Genomic DNA, 12,262 nt, shown 5'->3' on the forward strand with positions numbered 1-12,262 from the left:
TCACCTCTGCGCAGATGACACCATTCTGTATACATCTGGCCCTGCTTTGGACACTGTGTTAACTAACCTCCAGACGAGCTTCAATGCCATACAACTCTCCTTCCATGGCCTCCAACTGCTCTTAAATGCAAGTAAAACTAAATGCATGCTCTTCAACCGATCGCTGCCCGCCGGTCCAGTACCACTACTCTGGACAGTTCTGACTTAGAATATATGTGGACAGCTACAAATACCTAGGTGTCTGGCTAGACTGTAAACTCTCCTTCCAGACTCATATTAAACATCTCCAATCCAAAATTATATCTAGAATCGGCTTCCTATTTCGCAACAAAGCATCCTTCACTCACGTACCCTCGTAAAACTGACTATCCTACCGATCCTTGACTTTGGCGATGTCATTTACAAAATAGCCTCCAACACTCTACTCAGCAAATTGGATGCAGTCTATCACAGTGCCAGTTATTTTGTCACCAAAGCCCCATATACTACCCACCACTGTGACCTGTATGCTCTCGTTGGCTGGCCCTTGCTTCATATTCATCGCCAAACCCACTGGCTCCAGGTCATCTATGTCTTTGCTAGTTAAAGCCCCGCCTTATCTCAGCTCACTGGTTACCATAGCAGCACCCACCCGTAGCATGCGCTCCAGCAGGTATATTTCACTGGTCACCCCCAAAACCAATTCCTCCTTTGGCCGCCTTTCCTTCCAGTTCTCTGCTGCCGATGACTGGAACGAACTGCAAAAATCACTAAAGCTGGAGACTCATGTCTCCATAACTAACTTTAAGCAGCTGACAGATCATTGCACCTGTAAATATCCCATCCAACTACCTCATCCCCATATTGTTATTTTGTCTTTGCACCCCAGTATCTCTACTTGCACATTCATCTTCTGCACATCTATCACTCCAGTCTCTATCACTCCAGAGTTTAATTGCTAAATTGTAATCACTACGGCCTATTTATTGCCTTACCTCCCTAATCTTACTTAATTTGCACATATTGTATACAGACTTTTCTATTGTATTATTGACTGTACGTTTGTTTATGTGTAACTCTGTGTTTGTGTCACACTGCTTTGATTTATCTTGGCCAGGTCGCAGTTGTGAATGAGAACTTGTTCTCAACTGGCCTACCTGGTTAAATAAAGGTGATCTGGCCTACCTGGTTAAAACAAAGGTGATCTGGCCTACCTGGTTAAATAAAGGTGATCTGGCCTACCTGGTTAAATAAAGTTGATCTGGCCTACCTGGTTAAATAAAGGTGATCTGGTCTACCTGGTTAAATAAAGGTGATCTGGCCTACCTGGTTAAATAAAGGTGATCTGGTCTATCTGGTTAAATAAAGGTGATCTGGTCTACCTGGTTAAATAAAGGTGATCTGGCCTACCTGGTTAAATAAAGGTGATCTGGCCAACCTGGTTAAATTTTTAAAGGTGATCTGGCCAACCTGGTTAAATAGAAGTGAAATAAATAATAATAGCAATAAGGCACCTCTGGGTTTGTGATATATGACCAATATACCACGGCTCAGGACTGTGTCCAGGCACTCTGTGTTGTGATCGTATACCACACCTCATCGGGCATTATTAAGTATACAATATGCTTCAGTGCCTTGTTGAAATGTATGGAGACAGAAGAAACACTGACCACAAAACAGATCTGGGATCAGGCTAGCTTCACAATGACCAGATGACACAGAATGATTAGTCAGTGTGTAAACAATATGCTTCCAGTGCCTTGTTGAAATGTATGGAGACAGAAGAAACATAGACCACATATTTGTAATTAAACTATATTTTAACAACTGTCAATTCTATATGGTACAATATTGACCAGGAGTCACAGAAGTGGAGTCATTTGATTGACAGGAAGGAGGAGGTGCTATATTGATCAGGTTCAGCCTATTGGAAGTCTGTACACACACAGGATGTAGTGGTTACACGAGGAACAAGGGAAAGCTATATAGTCCGTACSTAGACACACTCCCATCTTGTGAAAACATTTCTCAAAACAGTGATAGAAATATATCCACTTGCATCATGGTGTTACTCACAGATCTCCCACAACAAGATGTCTCTGTTGGTGTATCGGTGGCTGTCGTACAATATTCAAATACAGTTCATCATGGCTGCGTTCTACAAAAGGTAGACTTCTGTTTTTTTTTTGTTTTTTTTTAAACGGAGGGACTATATAATATCATTACACCATACCCGCTCCCAAAATATTATATTATATAAAAGTTTAGCCCAGAAAAATGGGTACATATATTATATCTGTAGCGAAACATCCACACATTAAGGTAATGTTGTCATATATACTGGGGCCATTTCCATAGAGGGAGACTAAATACGACAGGCACAAATACAAAGAAAAACAGCAAAATAACTRAAACAAAAGAGATCTCACAGGGTTGATTTAAAGACCCAGATCATGTGTCGTTCTCATAAAGTATTCTTTCCCATAGTTCCTAGTTTATAGTTCACCCAGACAGCAGCAACAACCAAGTCCCCCCCTAAAATATCCCCACTGACCACACTAACAAAACAGACCAAAGTAATGGAGGAAGCACATATCCTATATGAACAACAGATTTTAAAGACATACTTCATACTTTTGTTCTAGAAAACTGACAGAAAGAAATCTGAAGTATTATACATGCAAAATCCTCATTAAACATTGCACTCGTTACAAATGGGTTATCTAGCATAGCTTAGCTTAGCATAGCTCTGCCTCCTCGGACTACAAATTCCTGGTTTCATCTATTCACATTTCTAAAAAGGAGCCTCGTCTTCATTTCTTATGCGCATTACATTACAGTCCTGCAGACTGGACTGCAGATTGAAAAAGGCTAATGTTTACTGAAACCCTTTAAATCCTTGAAACTTCTGTTATTGAACCAAGCATCTGTTCATTCGCTTCACGGTCTCATGACATCATCAACAGAACTACTTTTTCAAACAAGATTTTTCTCCTCTTCTTTTCATTTTGTTCTGTTGTTGTTGATGTTCTGTTGTTGTCGTCGTGTTGATGGTTTACTTGTCCTGTTGTTTTTGGAAAGGGGGGGTTATCGTCCTGTCTGTTGTCGTCCTGTTGTTGTTGATGTTGTGATGTTATTGTCCTGTTGTTGTTATCGTCGTCGTTGTGGTCATTATTGTCCTGTCTGGTCGTTGTGGTCATTATTGTCCTGTCGTGGTCGTTGTGGTCATTGTTGTCCTGTCGTGGTCGTTGTGGTTGTGTTGTGTTGTCTTGTGTTGTCGTCCTGTCTTGGTTGTTGTTGTTCGTGGTTGCTGTTGTCGTGGTTGCTGTTGTCCTGTCGTGTGCTGTTGTCCTGTCGTGGTCGTTGTGGTTGTTGTTGTCATGGTCGTTGTGGGTGTTGTTGTCGTGGTCGTGTGGTTGCTGTTGTCCTTGTCGTGGTCGTTGGTTTCGTGGTCGCTGTTGTCCTGCGTTGGTTGCTGTTGTCCTGTCGTGGTCGCTGTTGTCGCTGTCGTTGGTCGCTGTGTGTGGTCGCTGTTGTTCCTGTCAGTGGTCGCGTTTGTCGTGGTCTGTTGTCTTGTCGTCGGTCGCTGTTGTCCTGTCGTGGTCGCGTTGTCCTGTCGTGTCGCTGTGTCCTGTCTGGTCGCTTTGTGCCTGTCGTGGTCGCTGTTGTCTTGTCGTGTGTGTCGCTTTTGGTCTGTCTGTGGTCGCTGTTGTTGTCGTGGTCGCTGTTGTCGTGGTCGCTGTTGTCCTGTCGTGGTCGCTTTTGTCCTGTCGTGTTCGCTGTTGTCCTGTCGTGGTCGCTGTTGTCCTGTCTGGTCGCTGTTGGCCTGTCGTGGTCGCTGTTGTCCTGTCGTGGTCTGCTGTTGTCCTGTCGTGGTCGCTGTTGTCTGTTGGTGTTGTGTCTGTTTGGTTGTTGTCCTGTCGTGGTCGTTGGTTGTTGTCGGTCGTGGTCTGTTGATGGTTGTTGTTGTCCTGTCGTGGTTGTTGTTGTCGTGGTCTTTGTGGTTGTCCTGTCATGGTCGTTGTTGTCCTGTCGTGGTTGCTGTTGTTGTTGTGGTTGTCACACTACTAGGATTCCTTAAATAATGTTTAAACATTTTTAATTTTCATAGCAATATTTAATTAGTGTGTCACTATGGTGATGCATGGTCATCATCCGTCTAGTTTGGCCGGTTCTCCTGAGGCACTTGATGACACCRYCGTGTCATGTATTTGTCGTGTATGCGCATATTAACTAACAAGTAACAAACTGTCTTTAAACACACCTGAGATCGACATGAAGCAACAATATAAAGACAAGTCTTACAAAGTATATATCTTCTATATTTCCCTCATGTCATAAAGAGGCCAGTGGGATTATTACTTAACTGTTGCTGTACTGCATTAGTTGTTGTAGTTTAAATACATGTAGCCCTTTTAAACCCTTTCTTCCCTCTTAGTTCCGCCTGTAGAAACAACAGACAGAASTATAGAACCTGTCACCTGTTCTAGAACTGGAACCTGTCTCCCCCCACAGAGACCGAGCAGTAACCAGAGAGAAGACTCTAGGTTCTAGTTCCAGAACACTGACTGACTGATACACCAGATGGAACCATCAGGTGATCCCCTGCCTGCCCTGGCCTCTCTCTATCCCCCCCCCTCCCCTCTTTCTCGCCATCCCTCCCTCTCTGTACTGTACTGTGTAGTGTGTTTACAGCTGATTGGTTCAGTGTGGTCTCCACTTTGGGGGAGTGGCACCACAGAGTCCTGTCCTGAAGGTATTTATAAACCCTCCATCTCTAACCGGTCATCCCTCCATCCCTCTCTCCTCTCCTCTGTCCCTTCCTCCCTCAGTTATCCACCCCTAGTTTAGACAGGCCCTGTCTGAACTCGTGCAGCTCATCAATCTTCCCATCCAGGACGTCCATGAACTTCTTCAGCTCTCCCTTCATGTTGCCCTGCTTGGACTGGCTGTCCTCGATGTCRGCCTGAAGACCCTCTATCCTATCCTCCAGGTCCTTGTTCTTCACCTCAGCAGCCTAAAGAGACAGAGATTATGGAGTTAGACTACTGATATAATTASGTTTTAAATTCACCCCAGCTGTCTAAAGAGATATGAAGTTAGATACTGCCACAACGTTATAAATAACTATAACTTTCACCTCAGCCTACAGATAACAAACAATAACGTATATAGTGCGACTATTGTAGGAGTGTTATTAGCTTGAGAAAATGGAGGGGCAGAAGGGGAGGAGAGAAAGGGAGAGGGAGAGAATTGGGCGAGAGAAGGGGAGAGAGAACAGTAAGGGAGAGGGGGAGGGAGCGGGGGAGGAAGCGAGCGGGGGGGGAGCGAGAGAGAGGTGGGGAGGGAGCTGGCGGAGGAAGCGAGCGAGAGGGGGAGTAGGGGGGAGGGAGGGGAGCGGCGGAGGAAGCGAGGACAGCGAGAAGGGAGGGAGCGGAAGGGGAGTGGGCGAGAAGGGAGCGAGGAGGAGAGGCGAGCGAGAAGGGGAGGAGCGAGGCAAGGAGGACCGAGCGAGAGGGAGCGAGCGAGAGGGAGCGAGCGAGAGGGAGCGAGCGAGAAGGGAGGGAGCGAGCAGCGAGAAGGGAGGGAGCGAGCAAGAGGGAGCGAGCGAGAGGGGCAGAAGGGGAGGCGAGCGAGAGGAGCGATGAGGGAGCGAGCGGAGGAGCGGCGAGAGGGAGTGAGCGGAAGGGAGCGAGCGAGAAGGCGGTGAGCGAGAGGGACGCGAAGCAAGAGGGGGAGAGCGAGCCGAGAAGGCGGCGGCGGAAGGGAGCGAGCGAAGGAGCGAGCGCGAGGGAGCGAGGCGAGGGAGGAGTGAGCGAGAGGGAGGGAGCGAGCAAGGTGGGGAGGGAGCGAGAGAGAGAGAAGGAGAGGGAGGGAGAGGGAGCGAGAGCGGGAGGGAGGGAGGGAGGGAGGGAGAGCGTGAGGGGGGGGAGAGGCGAGAGGGGAGGGAGAGAGCGAGAGGAGGGAGGGAGGAGGCGGGAGGGGGAGGGAGAGAAGGAGGATAGAGGAGATGAGCAAGGGAGGGGAGGGAGGGCGAGAGGGGGATGGAGGGTGCAAGGAGGGAAGGGGAGGGGGGGAGATGAGCGAGAGGGGGAGAGGGAGGGAGAGGGGAGGGAGGAGAGCGAGAGAGGGGCTAAGATGGAGGTTAACTGGTGCTGGAGGATTCTCGTGACTGTTGAACCTGATCACTTGTGTGGGAGACCTGCTTTAAATAAGAGAGACACTAGACCAGACACTAGACGCTACTTGTCTGGTATAGAGCTAGAGTTAATAGAAGTGAATAAACCTGCTTTAATAGAGAGACCACTAGACAGACACTACTGCACTCGTCTGGTATAGAGCTAGAGTTAATAGATGGAATAATAAACTGCTTTTAATAAGAGAACAGTAACACAGACACTACTGCTACTGTCTGGTATAGAGCTAGAGTTAATAGAATGGATATAACCTGCTTTAAATAGAGAGACACTAGACCAGACATACTGTCTGACTGTCTGGTATAGAGCTAGAGTAATAGAATGGATATAACTGCTCTTAAATAGAGAGACCACTGAGACAACCTACTGCTACTGTCTGGTATACGAGCAGAGTTAATAGAATGGATATAACCTGCTTTAAATAGAGAAGACCGACTGGACAGACATATCTGCTGTCTGGTATAGAGCTAGAGTTAATAGAATGGATATAACCTGCGTTAATGAGAGACCACTGGACAGACACTACTGATACTGTCTGGTATAGAGCTAGAGTTATAGAATGGATATAACCTGCGTTAAATAGAAGAGCCATGGACCAGAACACTTACTGCTACTGCATGTTAGTATAGAGCTAGAGTTAATGAGAAGGACATAACCCTTCAGACATGGAGCTTTAGTGTGGAACAATACATCCAATATGGTGGGATGCTAAGTGTGATCATCACGATGGTTGTTACATTGTTTTGCATGTGTCTGAAGAGAGAAGAGTGGTGTGCTGAGATATTCTGCATGACAACCATATGTGGTATTGCTTTGAACAGAACGGGTCAGTGCTATTTGAGGCTATGTCTAATAGCTGCTGAGGGGGTTCTCTGATCCATTGTGTCTAAAGGGAAGAGAGGCATGAGCAAGAATTGTTGGTTTTATTCCCCTCTCCTCTGTCTAGCCGGGTTGGCCCTGAAGCTGAGGTATTTGAGGCATGTCATTGTTGGTTTTTATTCCCCTCCTCTGTCTAGCCGGGTTGGCCCTGAAGCTGAAGTATTTGAGGCATGTCATTGTTGGTTTTATTCCCTCCCTCCTCTGTCTAGCCGGGTTGGACCTGAAGCTGAAGTATTTGAGGCATGTCTTGTTGTTATTATTCCCTCCTCCTCTGTCTAGCGGTTGGACTGAAGCTGAAGTATTTGAGGCATGTCATTGTTGGTTTTTATTCCCTCTCCTCTGTCTAGCCGGGTTGGACCTGAAGCTGAAGTATTTGAGGCATGTCATTGTTGGTTTTATTCCCCTCCCTCCTCTGTCTAGCGCGGTTGGACTGAAGCTGAGGTATTTGAGGCATGTCATTGTTGGTTTTATTCCCCTCCCTCCTCTGTCTAGCGGTTGGACCTGAAGCTGAAGTATTTGAGGCATGTCATTGTTGTTATTCCCCTCCATAGTCGTCGTAGTCGCACGCAGCAGTGACAGCTTGGCTGAGGAAATACGCTGTGAGGCTGTCAGATGACCGAGGAGGTGAGTCGCTACCGAGATATAATTATATTATCTATATATATATGAAACATCATTACTGATATAGCTTCACTACTCATATAGATCACTCAGAAGACAACAACAAGCTACTATCCACATCAGTGGATCACTGATACACATTCACATCTCATGTATTACTTTATCGGATACATAGTTTCACTCTATTAGTACTTGTCACTACCGATGCATACAGTTTCACATCTCATGTAGTAATTACCTGTCATACAGATACATACAGTTTCACATCTCATTAGTATTCCTTTGTCTACGATAAATAGCAGTTTCACATCTATGTAGTATACCTTGTCACTACCTGCATACAACAGTTTCACATATCATGTAGTATTACTTGTCACTACCGATACATACAGTTTCACATCTCATGTAGTATACTTTGTACATTGACCTTCGTCACCGCTGCGCACGTGGGTTTCCGATTTGACTCCACTTAGAATCGCCGTTGTACATACATGTTTCACATCTCATGTAGTTTACCTTGTCACTACCGATACATACAGTTTCACATCTCATGTAGTATTACTTGTCAGCTACCGATACATACAGTTTACATCTCATGTAGTATTACCTTGTCACTACGATACATACGTTTCACATCTCATGTAGTATTACCTTGTCACTACGATACATACAGTTTCACATCATGTGTATTACCTTGTCTACTCCGATACATACAGTTTACATCTCATGTAAGTATTACTTGTCACTACCGATACATAAGTTTCACTATCATGTAGTATTACGTTGTCACTACCGATTACAATACAGTTTCACATCTCATGTAGTATTATTTGTCACTACCGATACATAGCAGTTTATCTCATGTCAGTATACTCTTGTCACTACGATCACATCAGTTTCAACTCTCATGTAGTATTACTTTGTCAGTACCGATACATAAAGTTTCACATCTCATGTAGTATTACTTGTCACTACGATACATATCAGTTTCACATCTCATGTAGTATTACTTGTCACTACATACTAAGTTTCCATTCAAGTGTATTACTTGTCATAAGTTACAGTCATTTACATCATGTATTACTTGTACTACCGATACATATTCACGATCTCATGTGTATTACTGTCACTACCGATAACATACAGTTTCACATCTCATGTAGTTATTACCTTGTCAACTACCGATACATACAGTTTTACATCTCATGTAGTATTACCTTGTATACGATCATCATTCCATCTCATGGTATACTTGTCATACCGATACATCGTTTCACATCTCATGTAGATTACCTTGTCACTACCGATACATATCAGTTCCATCTATCTCATGTAGTATTACCTTGTCACTACGATAACAGTACGTTTCACATTCATGTGTATTACTTGTCATACCGATACATACAGTTTCACAATCATCAATGTAGCTATTACCTTGTCGCTACCGATACATACAGTTTCACATCTCATGTAGTATCCTTGTCACTAACGTACATTACAGTTTCACATCTCATGTAGTATTACCTTGTCACTACCAGATACATACAGTTTCACATCTCATTTAGTATTACCTTTACTACCGATCATACAGTTTTCACATTCTCATTAGTTTACCTGTCCTAACCGCTTACAGTTTTCACATCTCATGTAGTTACCTTGTACTACCGATACATAGCAGTTTCACATCTCATGTAGTATTACCTTGTCACTACCGATACATAGGCTCACAACAGAACTCAATATATACTTCCTACAGCGTCGCCACCTATACAGCTTTACCCTGTTATACTCAGGTTTGCAGCAGCAGTCTAAACGAAAAGAGTCTGTTAGATATATTATGTACAGTGCATCGGAAAGTATTCAGACCCCTTGACTTTTCAAATTTTTGTTTGTTACAGCCGTACTCTAAAATGTATTATCATTTTTTTCCCATCATCAATCTACACATCAATACCCCATAATGACAAAGCAAAAAAATTATTTTTTTTGAAATATTTGCTAATTTAGAAAAAAATAAAATATCAGATTTACGTAAGTTCGACCTTTATCAGCTTTTGTTGAAGCACCGTTGGTAGCGATTACAGCATCGAGTCTTCTTGGGTATGACGCTACAAGCTTGGCACACCTGTATTTGGGGAGTTTCTCCCATTCTTCTCTGCAGATCTTCTCAAACTCTGTCAGGTTGGATGGGGAGCGTTGCTGCACAGCTATTTTCAGGTCTCTCCAGAGATGTTCGATCGGGTTCAAGTCCGGGCTCTGGCTGGAGCACTCAAGGACATTCAGAGATTTGTCCTGAAGCCACTCCTGCGTTGTCTTGGCTGTGTGCTTACGGTCGTTGTCCTGTTGGAAGGTGAACCTTCGCCCCAGTCTGAGGTCCTGAGCACTCTAGAGCAGGTTTTCATCAAGGATCTCTCTGTACTTTGCTCCCATTCATCTTTGCCTCGATCCTGACTAGTCTCCCAGTCCCTGCCACTGAAAAACATCCCCACAGCATGATGCTGCCACCACCATGCTTCACCGTAGGAATGGTGCCAGGTTTCCTCCAGAYGTGATGCTTGGCATTCAGGCCAACGAGTTCAATCTTGGTTTCATCAGACCAGAGAATCTTGTTTCTCAAGGTCTGAGTCTTTAGGTGCCTTTTGGCAAACTCCAAGCGGGCTGTCATGTGCCTTTTACTGAGGAGTGGCTTCCGTCTGGCCACCCAACCATAAAGGCCTGATTGGTGGAGTGCTGTAATGAGGGTTGTCCTTCTGGAAGGTTCATTGGAAACAGGGATGCACCTGAGCTCAATTTCGAGTCTCATAGCAAAGGGTCTGAATACTTAYGTAAAGTATTCAGATCCCATAAGTTTCTTTAATACATTTTCAAAAATTCCCCAAAAACCTGTTTTCGCTTTGTCATTATGGGGTATTGTGATGTATTGTGTGTGGATTGCTGGGTATTTTTATTTATTTCATCCATTTTAAAATAAGGTTGTAACGTAACAAAATGTGGAAAAAGTCAAGCGGTCTGAGTACTTTCCGAAGGCCCTGTATATTTCTGAAATGATTCCTCTGTCTACATAGCAGCTAATCAYGTTCTCTCTACACCGGGGGGTCAACCAGGCCCGCGGGGGGTCCAATTAAAAATTATTTCTCCCCAATTTCGATCTTGTCTTATTGCTGCAACTCCCCAACAGCCTCGGGAGGCAAAGGTTGACACATGCATCCTCCGAAACATGACCCATCAAACCACGCTTCTTAACACCCGCCCACTTAACCCGGAAGCTAGCCGCACMAATGTGTCGGAGGAAACACCGTTCACCTGACGATTGAGGCCAGCCTGCAGGCGTGCGGCCCGCCACAAGGAGTCGCTAGAGCGCGATGAGCCAAGTAAATCCCCTCAGGTCAAACCCTCCCCTAACCCGGACGACACTGGGTCAGTTGTGTACCGCCCTATGGGACTCCCGATCACAGCCGGTTGTGATACAGCCTGGGATCGAACCCGAGTCTGTAGTGATGCCTCTAGCACTGCAGTGCCTTAGACCGTTGTGCCACTCGGGAGGCCCAATCCTAACTCAATATACTTTAAAATGACTAAAATCAAATTCTAAATCTGTCACTCCGATATTCTAAATCTGGCCCTCCAAGCCAGTCCCACTGCTCTTTAACTTGTCATTCTGCCCCTCTAATCAGGGACTGATTTAGACCTAGAACACTAGACGGGAGCAATGAATTATCAGGTACGACAGACAACCAGAAGTAGTCTGGACCTCATAGGGTCAGAGTTCAATACCCCTGACTCCTTCATGGGGGGGGGGTAGCCATGCAGAACAAGAGAGTTAGGACTTGCTCCTTCAGGGTAGCCACTGCCAGAACCAAGCGTTAGGTTAGGACTCTGCTCCTTCAGGGTAGCTCACTGCCAGAACCAAGCGTTAGGCTTTAGGATCTTGCTCTTCAGGTAGCTCATGCCAGAACCAAGCGTTAGGCTTAGGATCTGCTCCTTCAGGGTAGCTCAGTGCCAGAACCAAGCGTTAGGACTCTGCTCCTTCAGGGTAGTCCCTGCAGAACCAAGCGTTAGGATCTGCTCCTTCAGGGAGCCACTGCCAGAACAAGCGTTAGGAGTAGACTCTGCTCTTCAGGGTAGCTCACTGCCAGAACCAAGCGTTAGGCTAGCTCTCGCTCCTTCAGGGTAGCTCAGTGCCAGAACCAAGCGTTAGGCTAGGACTCTGCTCCTTCAGGGTAGCTCACTGCCAGAACCAAGCGTTAGGACTCTGCTCCTTCAGGGTAGCTCACTGCCAGAAACAAGCGTTAGGACTCTGCTCCTTCAGGGTAGCTCACTGCCAGAACCAAGCGTTAGGACTTGCTCTCTTCAGGGTAGCTCACTGCCAGAACCAAGCGTTAGGACGCTCTGCTCCTTCAGGGTAGCTCATGCCAGAACCAAGCGTTAGGACTCTGCTCCTTCAGGGTAGCTCACTGCCAGAACCAAGCGTTAGAACTCTACTCTTCAGGGTAGCTCACTGCCGAACCAAGAGTAGGACTCTGCTTTCAGGGTAGCTCACTGCAGAACCCGGTTAGGCGTTAGGACTCTGCTCCTTCAGGGTACTC

At 45.6% G+C, this 12,262-nt stretch overlaps 2 protein-coding genes across 2 annotated transcripts in view; both read right to left on the minus strand.

The window, feature by feature from the left end:
* Positions 1–3,178: 3,178 nt before the first annotated feature.
* Positions 3,179–4,256, minus strand: LOC139026553 (integumentary mucin C.1-like). The gene is made up of 2 exons (XM_070441885.1): positions 4,244–4,256; positions 3,179–3,975 (listed from the first exon to the last, which is right to left on the minus strand). Exons 1-2 carry the CDS (start codon positions 4,254–4,256, stop codon positions 3,179–3,181), a joined length of 810 nt encoding a protein of 269 aa, XP_070297986.1.
* The window catches only part of LOC139026554 (homer protein homolog 2-like), a 14,702-nt gene continuing 6,413 nt past the window's right edge, over positions 3,974–12,262 (minus strand). Inside the window, exon 3 of the mRNA XM_070441886.1 lies at positions 3,974–4,996. Within this exon, the coding sequence (XP_070297987.1) occupies positions 4,808–4,996 (189 nt within the window). The 3' untranslated portion in view covers positions 3,974–4,807. The remainder of the gene's footprint in view (positions 4,997–12,262) is intronic.

This window comes from Salvelinus sp. IW2-2015, unplaced genomic scaffold (genome assembly GCF_002910315.2).
Source record: "Salvelinus sp. IW2-2015 unplaced genomic scaffold, ASM291031v2 Un_scaffold5088, whole genome shotgun sequence".
NCBI classification, from domain to species: domain Eukaryota; kingdom Metazoa; phylum Chordata; class Actinopteri; order Salmoniformes; family Salmonidae; genus Salvelinus; species Salvelinus sp. IW2-2015.